This window comes from Mobula birostris, chromosome 13 (genome assembly GCF_030028105.1).
Source record: "Mobula birostris isolate sMobBir1 chromosome 13, sMobBir1.hap1, whole genome shotgun sequence".
Lineage (NCBI taxonomy): Eukaryota > Metazoa > Chordata > Chondrichthyes > Myliobatiformes > Myliobatidae > Mobula > Mobula birostris.
The window spans coordinates 24,258,949-24,282,146 of NC_092382.1; the positions used below are offsets into that span (position 1 = coordinate 24,258,949).

The following is a 23,198-nucleotide window of genomic DNA, read 5'->3' on the forward strand; positions in this document are numbered from 1 at the left end:
TGGTGCATTGACATGTCAGCGGCAACATGTTCTTGGAAAACAGGAGGAATTGTAATAATAATGTGTAACTCTTTTCCTGCAAGTACATTGACTCTCCAAGACCAAGCCTCATGTGGTGCTTCTCGCTGGCGACACAGGAAAACTGAACACCCTTCAGTCTCAGGCAGGACTATAGAAGACGGGGAGGGGTCGGCCCACGGACTCGTATCACGCAGACCCACCAGCGTGTGGACACGCCCTGGTGCTCGTGAACCAAATCCCCAGCTATAGGTAATTACCCAACTGGATTGTGGCAGCCCCGGGAGAGGCGAAGGCGACGGGTGTAAACCAGACGAGAAAATCCGGACTGACGCCTTTAACGTGCTGGACGTCACAGGACATCCGTCCGGCAGCTCCTGAAGCCAAGCCGGTAGAAACACAGCGCTTCGCTTTCCTCTGGACTACACCGGCGAGACCAGTGTGGGGCCGGGGGTGGATTTTGACGACTGGGTATCTTAAGATCTCTGTACCTTCCACCCAAACTCTGCCCTGGAGAGCCCACGCTACTGCCGCTGTTTGTAGGGACAGAAACAACAGAAGAAGGAGCTGTTAAGATCGACGTGGGTCGCCTCCACAGCCTGACACAACATTCACTGGCAGAAACTGCAGCTAGACCTGCCCCTCCAAAACTGGACTGTACAGATGTAGAAGGAGGCGGCAGCTCTACTACGGACCGACCCATAGCGCAGACTATATTTCCACTGTCTTTCGAGACAGACGGATGCCGTCATGCTCATCATCATCATCATCATCATCATCATCATCATCATCTTCATCATCATCATCATCATCATCATAACCATCATCAATTTCTTATGGTCTTATTGTCGAAATATTAAAAAAAGCCACAGCACCTTTAGGTTTTCCGTAGAAATTTGCGAAGATTTGGCATGGCATCTAAAGCTTAAAAAAAGCTATTTTTAGACGCGCGGTGGAGAATACAAGGGGTGATTTATAAGATCGTGCCCCAAGGTAGAAGGATTCAGTTTTAGAAAACCTAGCACATTCATTTTTCAACATAGTCCCCTCCCACATTGACACACTTAGTCCAGCGGTCGTGGAGCATACAGATCCCTTCTTTGTGGGCGTCAGCGTCTTGGACCTCCAGAGGTGTTGCACCGAGGGGGTGATTGATATGTTCGTGGCCTAAGGTAGAAGGAAATGAGTTATTAACGTCAAACTTTCTGCATGATCACACAAAGAGTTGAACTATACGTGCATGTAACGAGAGCAGTATAACTCACCACCTTCTGGGATGGAAACACGCGACCGAGTCGGGGGATGTGCAGGACTCACCCCAGCCCATAGAGAGCAAATTGAACACATCGACAAGGAGCCCACCCCAGCAGCTTCAGGAACAGCATTTATCTTTCAATCATCAGGCTCCAGAAACACGGTGGATACCTTTACTCACCTCAACTCAGTACTGACTCCGCCGTCTATGGACCCTCTTTCCAGGACTGTACAGTCATGCTTTCAATGTTATGAGTTTGTCGGCTTTGTGTGTAGGGTTTTGTTGATCCCATTGTATTTCTCTGTTCTACTGAGAGTGCCAGCAAGAAAGTGAATCAGACATGCTCGCAGAAACATAGCAACACGCACGCGCACGCACGCACACGCAAAAAAAACATACTGGAGACACTCAACGTACACACTCAGACAGACGCACGCAGGGACACACTCACATACACAGGCGCGCACACACAATTACAGAAGCAAACACGCGAAGATCTGCATAGACACACACGCAAATTGAAAGGTACACACATGTACACACAAACACCCAACCCCACACAGAAGCACGGACTCGCGCACACACCAGACACACAGACACGTACACATATATGAACAGACAGCGACACAAACACACGAATACACACAGACACAGCAACACGCGGAAACTCACACATGCAGGGACACACATGTACACGCGGGCTACTACACAGACACACACACACATAGTCAGGAATGCGTTCACAGGCACACAACAACACACTGCCTCACACAGAAACACACGCTTACGCGTTCGCGCGCGCACACGCAAGCACAGATCGAAATACACAACTGACACATACTAACACGCAGATCTTCACACTAAAACCAGCACATAGCTGGGCGTAGGCGTACGGAAATACAGCCACAGAAACACACAGGCACACACATAGACAGACAGAAACAGGCAAACGCACAGACAAACACAGACTCACACACTGACACACACAAACAATCAAAAAGGGACAAACACAGTCAGGGTAAAACACATAACGAAAACAGATACAGAAACAGAAATGTACACGACATACAAACACACAGACACGCACACTCTCAAACTAAGGCAGACACGGAGAGGTGCAAACGCTCTCTCTCTCTCTCTCTCACACACACACACACACAGGCGGACGCACACACATACGCGACTGCACTTTCTTTTCCACATCTCCATTTCTCCGTCGTGTTTTCTGACAAATACTCACCACTCTGAGTTTGATGGCCAAGCATTAGGGTTAGAGGGGAAACACGTTGCAATTGATGACGCTTTTGAAGGCTTAGACAATTTTGTTGAGTCCAACTAATTCGAACAAATGGTCAAAGCCTTCTGAAAGCAGAGAACCCAGGAGCCCAAGATTACTCTTTTCGAAGATTGGACAGGCAGTGAATGCAGGAGACTGATTATGTGCAGATAGGTAGGATCGGCTTAATGTGACGTCATGGTCGGCACAGACACTGTGGGCCGAACGACCTGATCCTGTGCTTTAGCTTTCTCTGTTCTCTGTCGGAGTCAGAGAAACAGCAGGCAGCACGTTCCTGTCTGAGACGGTATATGTCTCTCAATGGTGGTGAACATGTTTCTGACCCAGGGCACTTTCTGGTACACTTCACACAAACAAGCTGAGGATGGCTGCTGGTAATCGGGAGTGGGAGATAAGGGTAAAGTGCGGTGAACTGTGATTACAATTGGCGGTGAATCAGAGTGGAATGGCCGTTTTACTCTCAGTCAATCTCTTCAACCGATGGACGAAACTGAGGTAGAGAGTTGGGTCTGATGGTCATTGAAACAAAACCCCTTTGCTGGAGGACTGCCTCCAGCAATATACACCCTTCAGAACCATCACAATTTCCATTGTTTGCAGTTTCACAATTAATTCCTAAATTAATCACAAACGGTCTCGGCGGGGATTGCACTTGCCTGACGTAATCGGAATGTAAATATTTTTTTTAAATCTTTAGTTTTAAAGCTGTTGGAATCTGTCCCCGTGGAGTCGCTGAATGGTATTAAAACCCCAGGCATGCGCTGCATGAACATTTCATTCCGGGAGATCGCCTGTGGCACAGGAGGACAAATTACTGCACAGGGAAAATGTCTGCAATGTTGGACAGGTACTTGAGTGTGGATAAAATATTACGAGTGTTCATTGCCGTCATGGGAGGTCCTGGTGAGTGAGCAGAGCAATTCATGTTTGTTTATTCTGTGTGTTAACCGGCGTGAACCTGTTTATGATCACTTTCCAAGTTTCTAACTTAATGTTCAGTGCACCGTCAATGATCCGTCAATGGTATCGAACCTGTAAAAAGAACATTCTGAATGTTCATATTTAATGACAAAAGAAAGTACACCTCCGCCTCTCCCCTAACTCACGGGATCGACTCGAACGTTGCTCTTGCCTTTAATGGGACGTTGACCAGAGTGGTGCCAGTGCTCGGGACGGACATCTCTCCGCGCATGCGTGACTGGGAAAGTTTTACATTGGGGTGTTGACTGCTTATGAGTTATTCATCAGAGCGAGCTCTTGGGCCTTTGGTGACACCTTGTTCTGAATTGCCCCAGTGCTGGAGACAAGCAGCTCTCCAGGGAGATCTGAATGGGATGGTTTGAGTGGCACCTTGTCTAGAGTTCTATCGGGGCTTTTGAAAGACAACTCTAACGGGAAATGTGATTTAGAGCAGCGGTCCCCAACCACCGGGCCGCGGACCGAACCAGGCCGCAGAGCATGCGCTACCAGGCCGCGAGGAAACGATATGATTTGGCGATAGGAGTCAGCTGCACCTTTCCTCATTCCCTGTCACGCACTGTTGAGCCATCACGCGCGCGTCGTCCATGTCAGCGCGGGAAGGAGATCAACTCCTTGAGCTTGCAAATGACCGCGGGCTGAAAAGTCTGTTTGACATAACATCTCTGCCGGCATTCTGGATCAAAGTCAAGGCTCCATATCCTGAGATAGCCGCGGAAGCACTGGAAACATTGCTTCCATTTCCAACATATCTCTGCGATGAATGTAACAAAAACTAAATTGCGGATTAGACTGAACATAAGGAACCCCATTCGAGTATCGCTGTCCCCCATCACCCCTCGATGGGACCGTCTTGTTGCAGGAAAACAAGCCCAGGGCTCCCACTGATTCCGCGGGTGCATTGCAATGATTTTATAAGTTCATACGGGGAAAATATGCGCTGTGTTTAATATCCAAACGTTACTTCAAATGTTATGATGCTATTGACTTATATAACCATATAACAATTACAGCACGGAATCAGGCCATCTCGGCCCTTCTAGTCCGTGCCGAATGCTACTCTCACCTCGCCCCACCGAACTGCACTCAGCCCATAACCTTTCATTTCTTTCCTGTCCATATACCTATTCAATTTATCTTCAAATGATAATATCGAACCTGCTTCTGACAATTGTACTGGAAGTTCGTCCAATACTTACTTCAAACTCCCCTGTCCTCCCCTGATCATTGACTTATCGCTATATTCATGCGAGGAAAATGCGCTGTGTGTTTAATATTAAATTCGTTAGATAAAGCCTTTTAGAAACGAAATTGAGTGTATTAGCCACTTATCACCCATATTCCGGTCGTGATTAACATCCACCTCCGAATAGAATCGCCAAAAACGATTTGCGGAAAAAATAATCAACAGGTGCACACATGCGCAAATTACACATGCGCACTGATGCCCGCGCAAGGCTTCATGGTCATTGTAGTCTTCACTGGGTAAACGCAACGTATTTGACCGGTACTCTTGTCCGTTGGCAACCATCCCGCCCCTCCGGTCGGCTGGTCCGTCGGTCCGCAAGAATATTGTCAACATGAAACCGGTCCGCACTGCAAAAAAGGTTGGGGACCCCTGCAGTACAAGGCGATAAATAGATTGCATTATTCAAAAGCAAGACTGAATCGCATCTTCCCATCCGTGTCTCCTGAATGCGACAAGTGCCGCTCTGCCGAGGGCTCACTAGCACATCTTTTCTGGTTTTGCCCTACATTATACAACTTTTGGACTGCAATCTTTGAGTGGGTCTCAAAAGTCTATTCCAGAGACATTCAGCCCAATCACGACCTCGCCATCTTTGGATGCTCTGCAGAGACTCTTGAGTTGCCGGGACATGCAGATTGCTCTGCATCTGGGAATGGTGGTGGCGAAGAAACTTATTCTTCTGAGCTGGAAGTCTGCTACTCCACCCACCTTCGCACACTGGCTCAAGCAGATGTTGTCTGTTATACAAATGGAAAGACTGCGTCCGCACAAACCCAATACACAGAATACATTTGAGAGAATATGGGGACCCTTATTGGCTCAGTGTCACATTACCTCACATACACAGTGACCTTGACCTGCATAGTCTCATGAGCGGGTGTGGTGCCTAACCGGATTCCTTCATTCACTTTACTGCACATTGCTTATGTAATCTTGTAAATTGTCTGGCAACCTTTTTGTTTTTTTTTTTTTTTTGGTTTTTGATTTGTTTTGTCTGTTCTCCGCCTGGCGCGGTATTTCCTTTGTATTGTTTTGTCTTCAATATATTTTGTCTTTGTAAAACTGAAAATTGTAGATAAAGTAATTTTAAAAAAACTTACCCCTGACATCTCCTCTGCACCTACTTCCAGCCACATGAGTGTTGGGTTTTCCAGAGGCCCGGTCAGTCAAGGTTAAATCAGTGAAACTGGCCCCATCGGAACTGGATCGCTGTTGTTCCCGACGATTACCCACATCTCGTCATATCTCCACAGTGGGGAAGGCAGGTCTGAGACAGTGTGACCCGTGCTTGGTGTTAGTTGAGCAGCTGTTCACCGCCTCTGGCGCTCATGGCCATTGGCGGAAACCCGAACCCGTGTCCATTCCCGGAGTATGTGTTCAATAATTCCCAGTGTCTGTTCTCTGTCTCTCTCCCTGCAGTGAACTTAGTGGCGATTGTGATCCTGTCCCGGGGAAAGTGTGGCCTCTCTACCTGTACCACCCGCTACCTGGTGGCCACGGCAGCGGCGGATCTACTGACCGTTGTCACCGAGGTCTTTGTGCGTCAAGTCATAAATTATTACTTTCCGTGGAATTTTTTGAACACTACCCCGATGTGCAGAGTTGTCGAGGTACTGAGGTTCACAGCCACATACTGTTCTGTCTGGTTCACCGTCATGTTCACTGTTGATCGCTTTGTCGCTATTTGCTGTCAGAAACTAAAAACAAAATATTGCACCGGGAAAACTGCGGCTGTGGTTCTAACAACAACCGCCGTGCTGTCCTTTCTGAAAAAATGTTCCCCGTTACTTCCTCTGGGAACCCAGAGAGATCATCGAGAATGTAACATGGTTCTGCAAGCTTATGGAATATACTTTCACTGACCCCGGGTGGGTAGTATACGATTAGCTTGATATAGTTTTGAATCCGTTCATTCGTTGTGATCCTGTTACTCAACGCTCTGACATTCAGGCACATTTTAGTGGCCAGTCAGGTCCGTAAGGGGCTGAGAGGTCAGGGCAAAGGCGAGAATCGCAGTGACCCGGAGATGGAGAGCAGGAGGAGGTCTGTGATCTTACTCCTCGCCATCTCCGGAAGCTTCATCACCCTGTGGCTGACACTAGTTGTAAATTTCATGTATTATGAGATCAAAGGAATTGGATTCGATTTCAATGATTCTGAGGTGATCTTTCACAACGCCAGGATTTTGCTGAAGAATTTCAGCTGCTGCACGAGCGCATTTATTTACGCTGTGACTCAGTCGAAATTCAGGGAGCAGGTGATCAGCGCGGTGAAATATTCGTTCAACTGGGTGCGACAGGTCATTAATAAAGCCGCGTCCTGAGCACAACCCAGATTCACCGCCCGATCCCAGGTGTTATTCCCGGGCGAACTGTCCCATCGACCGGCAGCTCCGGGAAATTAGTAACAACAGTGATGTGGACCGTAAAAATAGGAAATGAGGGGAAATAGAGGTAGGGAGACAGGGACGCGAGTGTGAGGGAGAGACGTGAGAGAGTGGCTGAATGAGGTGATGAAACGAGAGCGGTGCACGCGTGGGGTTGGGAGAACAGGAGAGATATTGTGTTTGTGTGTGTGTGTATGTATGTGCGCGCCTGTCTGTCTGTGTGTGCGTGTGTGTGTGTGTGTGTGTGTGTGTGAAAAAGAGCGGACTGTGGTTAGACCGGGAGGAATGTAGAAAAGATATTTAAGGATGTTGCTTGGACATTGGGGCTCTTTTATGGGGAGAGTTTGCCAGGATGGGTATTTATCTCTTGGATCTTCGAAGAGTGAGAGGCAACCAAATGGAAACGATTAAAGTTGCCATCGGTTCTGGGAAGCTGGACAATGAGAGTTCAGGTTCCCGCTGATATAGCTCCACTAGAGTGTCCCATCCTGTTGGTAAGTTCTACCCACAGTCACTGTGTGGCTGGAGGTGAGGGAGGGGAGGCAATTCACATGCATTTCCTTAGTTATGCTGTCAGTACTGTGGGCTGCAAGCGCGGGTACAAATTCTGGAATCAGAGCTCATTTACTGCCAGCTCGTAAGATTTGCGAACAAAACATGCCCCGTTCGTGTGCCTTTACTTCCATTATGAGGAAACCTAAAACTAATCCCCTCAGACTCTGGTCATTACGTCACGCACCACCTCTCATTGCGAGCACAACAACTCAATGACGGTGTTTGTGAATTACGTCACACCGCTTCCATTATGGACCAGTTGTGCCATTTGCCACCATTAACGTCACCTACAATTGAATCTGAGGGTAGGGTCGGGGAGGATAATCGGTGCTGCATCGCCCTCGGTGTTGGGATCATTGCACAGTCACTGTACCGTCTCCTTTTGATTCGAGTCCTCCGGTCCCAGCAAACAAATCCGTGAGTCATTTCTGCGCCTTTCTAGATTAAACACGTCCTCCCTGAGGCGGGCGACCAGAAATGCGCACAGTTACTCCGCTGTGGTCTCGCCTGCATGGAAAAGTACAGCAGGGGAACAGGCCCTCCTGCTCACTGCGTTGTTCTGAACTAATCGAACGGACAATTTCATGACTAACTACAGCCATTCCTTCTGCCTACACAAGGTGCACATCCTTCCATGTTTACGCATTCATGTGGTATCTGATAACCTCCATGGAATCGGCCTCCACCATCACATTCGGCAATCCTTCCAGACACCCACCACGATGAGAATGAAAACAAAAACGTAAAGAACATCTCCTTTAAACATTCTGAATCATGTTTAACATCACTGGCTTACATAAGTTGTTTTATTACAACAGGAGTGGTTGGAAATGATACAAAATTACACTAAATTTAAATAAGTAAACAAACAAACAAATGAACAAACAAATAAATAAATGCTGCGAAAAAGGACTGTAAGGTTCCCGACCAGAAATGTCGACTGGACTTTTATTTTTCATCGATGCTGCCGAGCCTGCTGAGTCCCTGCAGCAATTTGTGTGCGTTGCTTGGATTTCCAGCATCGGAAGATTTTCTGTTGTTTGTAATGAGATGCTGTTTCCCCCATTCACCTTAAATACATTCCCTCTGGTATCAGACATTTCTTCCTCAAGGAAAAAAGGAAGCGGCTATCCACTCTGTCTGCGACTCTCATATACCCATACTCCTCGGTGTGGCCTTCCTCAGCCTCTACTGTTCCCGAGCAAATATCCCTCGATTGCTCAATCTCTCCTTATCCAGGCAGCGTCATGTTTACCCTCTTCTACTCACTGTCCAAAGCATCGACATTTTCCCGGTAATATAATGCAATATGCCAGATGCGGTTCATCTAGAGATTTAGTAAACTGCAACCCAGCTACCTGACATTGGGGCTCACTGCCACGCTTATTAAAAGTAAACAGACCGTACGCCTTCTTTACCATCTCATTGTCCCATGCAGCCACTTTCCGGGAGCGATGAACTGGATCCTGGGATCCTTCTGCACATTAACACTGGACTTCAACACAATCCAATCTCACCCCATGACACGTATCCCAGAGTCCCGGTAAACCTCCTCTGCATTCTCCCAGCACAAGACATCTTCTCGACTGAATGTTGACCAGAACGGGATGCAAAAAATTCAAGAAACTTAGCAGGTCAGGCAGCATCTATTGAAAGATACAGAAACAATGTCTCGGAAGAGATCCATCCCTTTCAACATTGGCACGGGTCCTTCAACACAGCCCTTCCATGCCGACCAGGTGAGCACCTAAACTAGTTCTGTCTGTCTGCGTCTGACCCATTCCCCCTGAAACTGGAATTAAATCGAATGCAGATCTCGGTCGCTTTGGCACATGGGCTGAAGGGTATTTTCCCTGCTGTAAATACCGCACCAGTAAGGAGGTCTTGTCCACTGACTTAAAGAGAATTAAGTTCGAGAACCTTCCAGAGCCTGGGGGGCTACACTGCACATTATTGTGAGATGGAGTAGATGACATTACTGGGGACTTCAGCAATACATTTGTCCTCTCTCTAGCCACAAGCAAGATCCCAGAAAGCCAGGGATAAATGTTATTATATTATTTAGGAAGCCGGATGAATAATATTGGAATACAATGACCCACCTCACGTCAGAATATGTAAATTACTGGAGAGCATTCTTTGGGATGGGATGTACTTATTGAACAAAACACACATAAACATACACCTTGTTTCTTCCAAACTGTTCTGACCTGTTCCCTGCTCTAGTCCCATCGGCCTGCACCCGGAAAAGAGTCTTTCATACTATCCACCCCTCCCCCCCCATCCATGTAGCTGTCCAAGTGGCTACTGAATGTTGCAATTGAACCTACGTTCTCCACTTCCCCAGACAACTCATTCCACACTCACACCGACATCTGAGTGAACTTCCCTCTCCTCTGACCCTTAAGTATTTCATCTTTTACCCTTAACCTATGATCTCCTCTAGAGTCATCCAACCTGAAGTGGTAAAGCCTCATTTGGGCAAGACCCAACCTATTGAATATTACCCTCTAACGCAGACCCAAAGTCCTGGGAACATCATTAAAATTTTCTCTGCAATCTTTCAAATTATCCACATATTTCCTGTAGATTGTTGATCAGAACGACAAACAATAGAAGTTTGTCCTCACTGACGTCACATTCAACTGCAATATAACGTCACAATTCTTGTACTCAGTAGTTTGATTTATGAAGGCCAAGGTGTCGAAAGCTTTTTTGTGACCCTGTCTCGGGATTATGGGACTGTATTCCCAGATCTCTCTGTTCCCCCGCACGCCACAATTCACTACCGTTTACTGTGTAATTCCTACCGGGGTTGGAGCTCCCAAAGCGCAACACCTTACACTTTCCTGCATTGAATCACATCTGCAAAGTTTTCAGCCCATTTTCCAGTAGCTCCACTCATGCTGGTCGGCACAACTTTGTGGGCCGAGTGGCCGGTTCCTGTGCTGCACAGTGCTATGGTCAATGTTGGACGTTTAGGACTGAGCACAATACTCTAAATGTATTCTAACCATCGTTTTGTAGACCTGCAACATCATGTCACGGAATTTGGTTTGGCTCTAGAGGTAGTACCGAGGAATAGATTATAGTGATGACGGGGTTAAGCCTATGTGTCTCCTGGGAGTAAACTGACTGTACTTCAGAAGAAGGAGAGGGGATCGGACTGAAATGAACCAAGTAATGAAAGAGGGATGGGTAAATCAGAGGCAGGGAAATCATTACCACTGGCGGGTGAGACTACACTTGGGGATCACAGACTCAAGATTCGGGAACTAAACTGAGGACGGAGATGAGGAGGAAGTGAATTTCACATAAGGTAGTGAACCTGTTGACTCCTCTGTAGTTGAGGCTACTTCAGTAAACACCCACTCAGTGGCCGGGTTGTCAGGTACAGGAGTGGAAGCCGGTGCCGCCTTTTGCCGCTGCAGCCCATCCACGACAAGGCTCGACGTGTTGTGTGTTCACGGATGCTCTTCCGCACGCCGCTGTGGCAACGTGTGGTTATTTGATTCACTGATGTGCGTGAAAATCCCAGAAGATTAGTCGCTTGGGAAATTCTCAAACCATTCCGTCTGTCAGCAATAATTATCCCATGTTCAACGTCAGTTCGATCACATTTCTTCCTTTGTCTGACGTTTGGACTCAACAGGGACTGAACCTCGTCATCTTATCTGCACAATGCTTATGTGTTGAGACGCTGCCGCATGATTGGCTGATTCGCTATTTGCATCAACGCACAGGTATACAGGTGTACCAAATGCTGCGTGTAGTTCAGACACGGGCAGGTTTCCGCACAGCAGGGAATTTATGAGTGCAGGGTGAAAGGCAGATGGTGTCACTGTGGTCACCGGCAAGGCTTGCGACAGGTCTGGAGAAATGGCGGACTCTGTCACGGTGAGCGGTGACGACTCAACACAGGAGCGGGGGAAAGAGATAGATTCCTCCACAGAGACATAAACAACAGGTTGGACAAAGGAATACAAAACACCATCGGCGCACGACTAAGCGGCAACGCGAGGAAAATAATTCTCCCAAACACAAGGACCCCGCTGCAGCGCAGAACGAGAGTCTTTTTTTTAAATAATCGAGGAATGTGGGAAACCCGTTCAGATGTTCAAAAATGATTCAATGTTCGTTGAGAGGTGGAAGAAGAGCGAAGCAGAAATGTTGGTAAGAGAATGTAGAGTCCTGACTCTCTCCAGACGAGGGGAACCAGAAAATGGTGCCCCATGTAGTTTCCCTTCACTGCGAGTCTCCACAAAGCGGAACAAACAATTCAAGTTGGAAGATATCGACCTCTTGAGGGGGGGGGGGGCTGAGATGCTGGAATTCCTTCGCTACCACTCCTACACTTACACTACTTCCCATATCCACCACCCGGCTCCACAACACCACCCCACCCCCCTCATATCCGGCACCCCTACCTCCCCTACTCCGCAAACCGTCTCTGTGAACTCCTCTCTCCCGTTTACAGTTCGGAGCCTCCGTCACCCCTCTACCCGCTACACACTTTATCGTGTCTGTCGCATCCTCTCATCCCTACAAGCCCACCGCCGTCTCCGTCATCCCCATCCTCCCCTCCGCCCACGCTGTTTCCGACCACCCCTCACTCCCCGACACAGTTCCCGCTCTCCGTCATCCCCTCCCCTCCCGACACACGTCAGCGCGTCCGTCACTCCCTCGCTCCCCTGAACCCTTCTCCGGTTTACTCGTCTCTGCGCTGAACCGAGACAACAGTGACGACTGTCTCGTGGCCGTGCACGCTCGTGCACTGTAGTTGTTTGCTCGATATTTTTCTCACCGCACATTTGGTGTTTGACGGTCTTTTTTTTTCTTTGCTTTGCGGAGAGTTTGATATTGTGCAGGAATGTCTGAACGGTGGCCAGTTAGAAGATGTGGCGTTGTTCCTCCGAATTGTTTTGAGCTGTTTTATCAGAGGTCACAATGAAGACTAAAATTATCTGAGTTGAAATGTTGTCCTTCGTCCACTGACGCGCTTTGTAAACTTTTAACAGGGTAGAAAAGTCAAAGTATTTGTGTATGGGAATCACAAACACAACAGCACATTAGTCCTGCTGTTTCTGTCAGTTCAACAGCGCTTGAATGCCGCCGATCCTTGAATGTGGAGACGGAGATGCTGGAGAAGACGGCGCCCCACTCGCTACAAGGAGAGCCCGGTCACGTGTCCATGTCCGTGATCTGATTGGATACATTGCCATGACGTTGATAGCAGTGTGATGTCATTCACTAGCTCTCATTTTGGAAGGAATTCAGTGGGACATCCCAGATACACCAACAGCTTCGCACTGGGAAGCGGCCGCTCACCTGCTCCGTGTGTGCGAAGAGACTCATTCAGTTAACCCACCTTGTGATGCTCCGGTGAGTTCACAATAAATAGAGGCCACATTTCTGTACGGAGTGAGCAAAGAGTTTTACTCAATCATCCCAGCAGCTGCAACACCAGCAACTTCACATCAGGGAGGAAGGTCAGATTAGCTCAGTGTTAAATGTTTAACCATCATGGTGACTGAAGGCAGCTGCAGGTTCATGAGGGATTGTTACTGTCAGAATCTGCAGTTCTTGCGGCTGCTCATCGCACCCAGGACTGAACCCTGGTCACAGAGCATTGGAGGAGTCTGTTCTGCTGATGTTAGCCTTAAACTAGACTGATGTTCAATATTGTGCATCTGTGAAAGATAAATCAGTTCTATATCAAATCCCGTGTCTCACGTCCTTACTGTCTCTACCACACTCACAATGTACACTAGAGAGGCCACTCGGCCCATCTGGTCCCTGCCCATGTTTCTGTTCCATGTCAGCATATCAAAATCTATCCCTGCCATTATCCTCTCACTCTCTCTGTGATAACAGGTTGTAACTGGTCCCCACTCCGTGGGATAGCAGATTTCCCCTGAGTTTCATAGAATCATAGAAATCTACAGCATATTACAGGCCCTCAGGCCCACAGTGTTGTCCCGACCATGAAACTTACTTCAGAACCTGCCTAGAATTTCACTACAGCATAACCCTCAATTTTCCTAAGCTCCATGTACTATCAAAGAGCCTTTTAAAAGACCCTATTGTATCCGCCTCTACCACTGTCGCTGGCTGTGCATTCCACACACTCACCACTATTTATTTAAAAAATTTTTAAAAATTACCTACTTCCAAGTGCCTTAAACCTATGCCCCCTCATGTTAGCCGTTTCAGCCCTGGGAAAAGCTTCTGACTACCAACACGACGAATGCCTATCATTATCTTATACACCTGCATGATTTTCCCCAGGCTGAATAAGACGATGAGCTCACTGTTGTTTTGACGTTCCCCGGGGCTCTGGATAAAGTTGGTTAAACTCCTTCTTCCCTGTTCTTTTCAACGTTTGGGGTCATTTTCACTAATTTCAAAGGACTGTGCTTCAGACAGCTGGGTTGTTGCAATGCACCTCTAAAGTCTGACAGCAAACTAGCGAGTGAATCTTCGATGGAGCAGAGTCAGAAACCAAAGAGTTGTCAGTCTGAGTCAGGGCGTTGGGGCTCCAGAGAACTACGGGGTCTAGAGTTTACGAGGAAGAAGAGGAATGAGACCAACACGATGTGGCAACAAATGAAAGATCAGAAACATTTGGAAACTGGTTGATCGAAAAAAAGGTGGTTAATTTCTGCAAATTACTGGTGGAAATCAACAGATCAGGTAACAAATGTAGAAAGAAAGAAATAGACAATATTTAGGACGAGCTCCTTCAGCGTGCCTAGACTGTGTACTCCTCTGCTTAGTTGCTGCCTGAACTGCAGAGTTCCTCCAGCATTGCGTGTGTGTGTCTCTGTATTTCCAGCAACTGCAGAATCTCTTGTGTTTTATATCTACATTTGTAAGAGTATTGTACTGCGGCATTAGATACACGTTGATATTGAGTACTTTTTTTAATGGGAGCCGCTTTCTGCTTTAAACCAGCTGCTGAATTTTCCATACACACAAAAAAGACTTGAGTTATGGACATGGAACCGGCGCTTGCTGAAACTGCTAATGGCACTGTGATTACCCATAAAACCCTGAGTTACAAATTTCGCCGGCGCTGAAGCCCCGACCGAATGCGCAGGCGTCAAGGTTGTGACCTTCCCGAATGTGACGCATGCGCGCTGTATACAAAAGGCCTCGGATTTCGACTGCAGGTAAGGACTGATCTCCAGCCGATTCTCTCCGGGCGGGCGGGACTTTCGGGAAAATTGCTGTGACTCCGGACACCGTGACCCGCAATCCCGGGACAGCCCTGTTCTCTTCCCTCTCTCTCAGCCGCACGATCCGTACACGGGCCCCGGGGAGCTTCCGGCTGATGAGGGAACGGGAACCGATGGGTCTCTCAGACAGAGCTGAGCTCCAGCTGTCTAAATGCAAGGATCGGGAACTCGGAGAAAGGGAACAAAATCTTTTACATCAGCTGTTGAGAAAATCACCTTTGATCTGCCTCCAATCACAACCAAGAGAAAATCTGCAGAGAGGGCACAGTTTTAAGGTGGTTGGAAGCAGGTACGAAGGAGATGTCAGGGGTGTTGTGTTCTTTATACGTACCGTGGGTTACTAATCACAAACCATATTCTGCAGAATTGAACTTTTATTCAACAGCAAAAAAAAAACATGTTTTACACTGCCATGCTTCTCGATCATTCTTCATTTCTGTGCATGCTAGGAACTCTGTCCAGTCACGTCCTGACACGTGATATCACCACAAGAGGTAAGTTTTTTACACAGAGTGGTGAGTGCGTGGAATGGGCTGCCGGCCACTGTGATGATGCTGGATACAATAGGGTCTTAAGAGGCTCCTGGATAGGTACATGGTGCATAGAAAAATAGAGGGCTATGGGGAACTCTAGGGAATTTCTAAAGTAAGTAATGTTCGGCACAGCATTATGGGCTGAAGGGCCTGTATTGTATTGTATAAATGGGGAAGTCACTTACCCATGACCTCTGGTTGTCATCCCACCCAACATCAGTTGAAAAAAACTGCTTGCATTTACCCTACCTATACCTTCCTACTTCTGTATACTTCCAACAAATCCTCAAAGCAATGTATAATTTCCTTGTTTATGCTTGGAGCCTTTTTTAGATGTATAAGATGATGAGGGGCATTAATCGTGTGGATAGCCAGAGGTTTTTTCCAGGGCTGAAATGGCTAACACGAGGGGCATAGTTTTAAGGTGCTTGGAAATATGTACCGAGGGGATGTCAGTGGTAAGTTTTTTTTACACAGAGAGTGGTGGTTGTGTGGAATGCACTGCCAGCAGAGGTGGTTGAGGCAGATACAAGAGGGTCTTTTAACAGCCTCTTAGATAGGTACATGGAACTTAGAAAAATAGAGGTCTATGTGCTAGGGAAATTCTAGGCAGTTTCCAGTGTAAGTTTCATGGTTGGCACAACATTGTGGGCTGAATGGCCTGGAATATGCTGTAGATTTCTATGTTCTATGTTGAACAGCGAAATGACTTTGGCTATCTCACAATCATCTGATAACTCCCCTGTCACTAAGGATGATTTAGTTATCTCTGCTAGGGCCCTGACAATTTCTGCACTTGACTCCAGTAGGGTCTGAGAGAGCACCTTGTCATGCCCTGGAGATTTATCCACCCTAATCTGCCTCAGGATAGCAAACATCTCCTCTTCTTTAATCTATACAGGGTCCATGATTTTAATGCTGCTTTTCCACACTCTCATTGACCCTGTGTCCATCTCCAGAGTAAATGAATTGGAAAAAAAATATTTGAGATCTCCCCCATCTGCTTTGGTTCCAGACATGGATTGCCACTCCGGTCTTCCAGAGGACCAATTTTGTGCCTTGCAATCCTTTTGTTTTTCATCTATCTCCAGAATCCCCGAGGATTATCCTTTATCTTTTTGCGAGGGGAATCTCATGCTTTCTTTTAGCCATCCTGATTTATTTCTTCTGTGTTATCTTGCATTTCTTATACTCCATAAGAACCTACCTGCCTATCCCTGTTCTGCAACTCCATTTTGTGCTTCACCAGGGTCTCAATATCTCTTGCAAACCAAGGTTCCCTACAGTTTCTATCTTTACCTTTTATTCTGACAAGCACATACCCGTTTTGTATTTTGAGAACTTTGCTTTGAAGACCTCAAATTACCAAGCACGCCTTTGCAATAAAGAGCCTGCCCCAGTCCACAGTTGCCAGATCCTTGTGTCATAATTCCAGATGTTGATCCAAGCCCTGATCACATCTGCCTTTCCTACGATGCTCCTTGTATTGAAATATACAGGGCTCAGCATATTCACTGCACCATGCTCAACTTTTTCATTCCTGAATTTGTCTGAGATCTGAACAACATCTGTCTCCACAACCCCTCCCCTCTCTGTTCTGTTATTCAGGCTCCCATTGCCCCTGCAGCTTTAGTTTAACCCTCTCCTACCCCCACCTCGCACCATGCAGCTCTATCACCCCTTTGGCTTTCACCTCCCAGACCAATAAAAAGGAGGTACATACCAGGTACAGGCAGATTGGAACAAATGGGTAATTATGAGATACAGGAAATTCAAGTGAACACTTATGAAAGACAGAAGGCATGAGGTTGCCCCAGCAGACAAGGTGAAGGAGAATCCTCATGGATTCTGCAGATATGTTAAGAGTGAAAAGATTGCAAGGGAAAAAATTAATCCTCTGCAAGATCAGAACAGTAATCCATATGAGGAGACAAAATAGATGGGGGAGATCTTTTCTGCATTCGTATTTACTCTGGAGATGGACACAGAGTCTATAGCAGTGAGGCAAAGCAGTATCAACTTCATGGACCCTGTACAGATTACAGAGGTGGAGGTGTTTGCTATCTTAAGGCAAATTAGCGTGGATAAATCCCCAGGGCCTGACAAGTTGTTCCCTGGGACCCTGCGGAAGACAAGTGCAGAAATTGTTGGGGCCCAAGCACAGATATTTAAGTCATCCTTAGTGACAGGTGAGGTACTGGAGGATTGGAGGACAGCCGATGTTGTTCTGCTGTTCAAGAAGGGCTCTAAAAATAAACTAAGAAATTGTACATTGGTGAGCCTGACATCAGCAGTGGGAAAGTTATTGGAACGTGTGTGCAGGAACCAGATATTTTCTGTAGGTACTTGGATAGATGTGGATTGATTAAGGATAGGCAGCATGGCTTTGTGCACGGTAGGTAATGTCCAACCAATCTTACAGAATCTCTCGAGGAAGTTATCAGGAAAGTGGATGAAGGCAAGGCAGTGGATGTTGTCCACATGGACTTTAGCAAGGCACTTGACAAAGTCTCATATGGGAGGTTGGTCAAGAAGGTTCAGTCGCTCAGCATTCAAGATGAGATAGTAAATTGGATGAGACACTGTCTTCGGGAGAAACCAGAGTGTGGTAGCAGATGGTTGCCTCTCTGACTGGAGGCCTGTGACTAGTGGTATGCCACAGGGATCAGTGCTGGATCTGTTGTTGTTTGTCATCTGTATCAGTAATCTGGATGATAGTGTGGTTAACTGGATCAGCAAATTTGTGGATGACACCAAGATTGGTGGTGTAGTGAACAGCGAGGAAGAATATCATGACGTGCAGTGCGATCTGGAGCAGCTGAGAAAATGGTTTGAGAAATGGAAAATGGAATTTAATGCAGACAAGTGTGAGGTGTTGCACTTTGGTAGGACCTACCAAGGTAGGTCTTTCACTGTGACTGGTCGGGCTCTGAGGAGTGTTGTAGAAGAAAGGGATCTGGGAATACAAGTCCTTAATTCACTGATGTTGGGGAAGTACAGAATCAGAGGCCACAATTTGAGAATAAAGGGTAGGCCACTTAGAACAGAGTTGAGGAAAAACTTTTTCACCCAGAGGGTTGTGGGTCAGTGAAATGCTCTGCCTCGAGGCCAATTCTCTGGATGCTTTCAAGAAAGAGATAGAGCTCTTAATGATAGCGGAGTCAAGGGATATTGGGAGAAGGCAGGAACGGGGTATTGATTGTGGATGATCCCTCACCTATTGTCGATTGTCTATTGAAGGTGGTGTCATAGATGGGATGGAAAGAAAGATTTTGGCCCATTGGCCTTCATGAACCAAAGTACTGACAACAATAGATGGACGTTATGTTGACTTGTAGAAGACATTTGTGAGGCCTACTTTGGAGTATTGTGTACAGTTTTGGTCACCTACCTACAAGAAAGTTGTAAAAGAGGTTGAAGGAGTTCAGAGAAAATTCACAAGGATGTCGCCAGGTCTGGAGGACTTGGGTTGTTAGGAAAGATTGAACAGGTCAGGAATTTTCCTTGGAATGTGGAAGACTGAGGGGAGATTTGATTGTGATAGAGAGGCATAGATAGGGTAAAAGCAAGCTGACTTTCTCCACTGAGATGGGGTGGGACTACAACCAGAGACCATGGGTTAAGGGTGAAAGGTAAAACGTTAAGGGGAACATGAGGGGAAACTTCTTCACACAGACGGTCATCCAGGTGTGGAATGAGCAGCCAGCACAAGTGGTGCAAGCAAGCTCAATTTCAACATTTAAGAGGTTTGCTTAGGTACCTGGATGGTAGGGGTACGGGAGTGGGCAGTTTAGATAGTTCAGCACAAACAAAAGGGCCTGTTTCTGTGTTGTCCTTTTCTGTGACTGTGACAAGAACCTGAAATAATACAAAAATTCACTAAGTCCTTTTCACAGCTGTGTGGACCAACCATTCATCTCAGCAGGAATTTTTTATATGGCATTAAAACTTAAAACTGTGGCACTTTAAGTTAATAATACATAAAAGAAAATCCTCGCTGCACGTCAAGAAAGACAATTTGCGTGAGACTGTTTCAGTTACTGTGGGGCCAGGCACCCATGCTGCTCAGCAGGAACAGGGAATAATAACAATGGAGAGAGTCAAACTGAGCCAAGTCACAAATTGGAGACGGCAGAAATGCCCCATTCTTATAGAGACAGGAAGAGCATCAGGGAATTGATGGTCATTCCAGATATCAGCACTGTGCCCAGTCAGAAGATGATTTATCTCTCCAACTTGGGTTGAACCTCACTGTAACAGTGTGATACCAGATCACACCTTGACAACTCAAGTAATCTCATCTGAAATGTTGTCCTACATCCATTGATGGATTTTGTAAATCTTTTTACAGGTTAAAAATAAGAAGGAATTTGTCTCCAGGAATCTCAAACACGGCACACCAGTTTTGCTGTCTCTGTCTAGATATTTAAGAAGTGGAGCAAGGGATTCAATTGACCATCCTTCCTGGTCAGACAGTGGGGAGGGATTCACTCGGTCATCTCAATTGAAGGTACATCAGCAAGTTCACACTGGGCAAGGTCACTCATCTATTCAGTGTGTGAGAAAGGATTCAGTCGGTCTTCCCACCTGTGGACACACCAGTCAGTTCACTCTGGGCAGAGGCTGGTCATCTGCTGAATTTGTGGGGAAGGATTTACTCGGTTATCTGACCTAATGGCTCACCAGCAAGTTCACACCAGGGAGCGGCCGTTCACCTGTTCAGTCTGTGGGAAAGGATTCACTTTGTCATCTCACCTACTGACACACCAGCGAGTTCACACTGGGAAGAAGCCATTCACCTGCTCGGAATGTGGGAAGAGATTCACTTGGTCATCCGACCTACAGAGGCACCATCGAGTTCACACTGGGGAGAAGCCGTTCACTTGCTCAGTCTGTGGGAAGAGATTCACTGAGTCATCCAACCTACTGGTACATCAGCGAGTTCACACTGGAGAGAAGCCGTTCACCTGCTCAGTCTGCGGGAAGGGATTCACTCAGTCATCCAACCTACAGAGTCATCAGCGAGTTCACACTGGGGAGAAGCCGTTCACCTGCTCAGTCTGTGGGAAGGGATTCACACTGTCATCCACCCTGCAGAGTCATCAGCGAGTTCACACTGGGGAGAAGCCGTTCACCTGCTCAGACTGCGGGAAGGGATTCACTCGGTCATCCCACCTACACAGTCATCAGCAAGTTCACACTGGGGAAAAGCCGTTCACCTGCTCAGATTGTGGGAAAGGATTCACTCAGTCATCCCAACTACTGGCACACCGGTCAGTTCACACTGGGGAGTGGCCATTCACCTGCTCAGTCTGTGAGAAGAGATTCACTCACTCTTCCACCCTACAGAGACACCAGCGAGTCCACACTGGAGAGAAGCCGTTCACCTGCTCAGAATGTGGGAAGAGATTCACTGAGTCATCTCACCTACAGAGTCATCAGCGAGTTCACACTGGGGAGAAGCCATTCACCTGCTCAGTCTGTGGGAAGAGATTCACTTGGTCATCCGACCTACAGATTCATCAGCGAGTTCACACTGGGGAGAAGCCATTCACCTGCTCAGAATGTGGGAACAGATTCGCTCGATCATCTACCCTACAGAGACACCAGCGAATTCACACTGGGGAGAAGCCGTTCACCTGCTCAGTCTGTGGGAAGGGATTCACTCACTCATCTAACCTACAGAGTCATCAGCGAGTTCACACTGGGGAGAAGCCGTTCACCTGCTCAGAATGTGGGCAAGGATTCACTCAGTCATCCAAGCTACTGGCACACCAGCGATTTCACACTGGGGAGTGGCCATTGTTCTGAATCCCTAGATTTCGTTTGCTGTGGACTGTCATTTTGAGAGAGAGAGAGAGAGATTAAGAAGACGAATCAGTCTGACTTGCATCTTGTTTACATCGCTCACAGCTTGTTTAGTTTTAACCGAGGACACAGACACTCAGAGTCAGACAGAGATGAAGGAGGAAAAATGGAAGGATCGGAACAAGGGAACCAGTGGCCAAGGGTCACTGTTTCGAACTTTCCTATGCCCACAAGGGTGGGTTAATTATCGATTCAGCATACGTTGAATATGTGGTTGTCACCTCGTTTGATCCATAGGAGTGGATCAGATTTGGGGTATCCTGTGAAGACCACTTATGTGTTAACCCTTGCCTGGGTGTGGTGTGGAAATTCACTTGAAGGCGATACCCCTTGTGAAAAGTCACTTTTGGTGATAATTTGTATGTGGATTTGGAACGACGACAGATAAAATCTACAGCGACTGTTCTCTCGTTTTACCACCATGGATGCTGTGGAATTCAACGTTATTGCCTTCTCTCGACATTTACCCTGGATTACAAATATCTCTCTCTCCTCAACTATTCTGTGGTTGAACTGAACTTTCATAGTTTACCATCTCAAGACTCCAAGCCTTGTTTCCCCTGAGCTCAATAGTTTGGGAGTTATATTTACCCACATATATACACATAACACTGTTAACTTTTGTTTAGGACTCATTTCTAAAGCGTTACAGGGACAAAATTGGGGCCTGCATCCGATATAGGAAAAGATTTGGAGGCCTATTGATTAATTACCGATTTCATTGGAGAAATCCCTTTTGATTTATTTGTGTGTGGAAAATCAGCAGCAATGGATGTTGATAGATGTCTGGAAGCGCCAACCTCTGAGGCATTAAAGGACACCAGAAGGATTGAGTTGTTGAGTATTGCTAAAAGATTAAAACTTGCTAAGGTGAAATCGACAATGAGGAGGTCCCAGATGCAGAGGATAATAGCTGAACATTATGTATCTGAGGGTGTGTTTAAAGTGGAGGAGTTGGAGGTGTTTCCTTAAAGTAAACCTAGTGAGCTTGGGCTCCCGTACAAGTTAGCAAAATTAAAGATGGAGGCTGTGGAAAGGCAGAGGCAGGTTGAGGCTGGAGAGGCAGGAAAACAGAGAGAAGAGGCAGAAAAACTGGAAGGAAGCAGAAAGACAGAGGCTGTTTGAACTGGAAAAGATAGAGAGATTGCAGCAAAGGGGTCTAGCGTTAGACTCTAGTGATAAGTTTGAGGCCAGTCGGGAAGTTAAATTGGTGCCTCCATTTGACGAGGCAGAGGTTGATAAATACTTTCAGCATTTTGAGAAGGTTGCTCAGGGTTTAAAATGGCCAAAAGAGGGTTGACCTATTCTCTTACAAAGAGTAATTAAGGGGAATGCTCAGCAAGCCTATTCTGCTTTGACAGTTGATGAAGCAGCTGATTATGACATGGTGAAACAGGCTGTGCTCAAAGCTTATGAGTTTGTCCCAGAAGCATACAGGCAAAAGTTTAGAAATTTGAGGAAATCTGTGAACCGGACTAATATGGAATTTGCTTATGAGAAGTTTGTGTGTTTTGACCGCTGGTGCACTTATAAAAATGTAAATGATGATTTTAACAGCTTGAAAGAGTTGGTTTTAATTGAAGAATTCAAAATGTGCGTCCCTGATGACATAAAGATGTAATTAAATGAAAAGGATGCTGCCACTTTGCAGGAGTCTGCTAGATTAGCAGATAAGTTTGCTTTAACTCAAAAGGTTAAGTTCACCCAGAATAAGAGCTTCCAAAAGAGTAGCAGGGATAACCAGGGTAAACCAGAAATTAAAGCTGGGACTAGTGACGAGACTAAGGATGAAGGGAAGCAGTTGAAGGAGAAATATTCTGG

General features: G+C 46.7%; 2 protein-coding genes and 1 pseudogene across 2 annotated transcripts in view; 2 read left to right on the plus strand and 1 right to left on the minus strand.

Moving 5' to 3' along the window:
• Positions 1 to 23,198, minus strand: part of LOC140208596 (uncharacterized) — a 587,054-nt gene that overhangs the window by 453,415 nt on the left and 110,441 nt on the right. The gene's annotated exons all lie outside the window — the stretch shown is intronic.
• LOC140207853 (probable G-protein coupled receptor 139) lies at positions 3,398 to 7,120 on the plus strand (annotated as a pseudogene).
• On the plus strand, positions 14,868 to 21,844 carry LOC140208598 (uncharacterized). Its single transcript, XM_072277393.1, has 2 exons — positions 14,868 to 14,910; positions 19,861 to 21,844. Exon 2 carries the CDS (start codon positions 20,184 to 20,186, stop codon positions 21,318 to 21,320), a length of 1,137 nt encoding a protein of 378 aa, XP_072133494.1. The 5' UTR covers positions 14,868 to 14,910; positions 19,861 to 20,183; the 3' UTR covers positions 21,321 to 21,844.

What these genes read in the sequence shown, in the direction of transcription:
- LOC140208598 (XM_072277393.1), top strand. Translation starts at nt 20,184, where the DNA reads ATGGCTCACCAGCAAGTTCACACCAGGGAGCGGCCGTTCACCTGTTCA.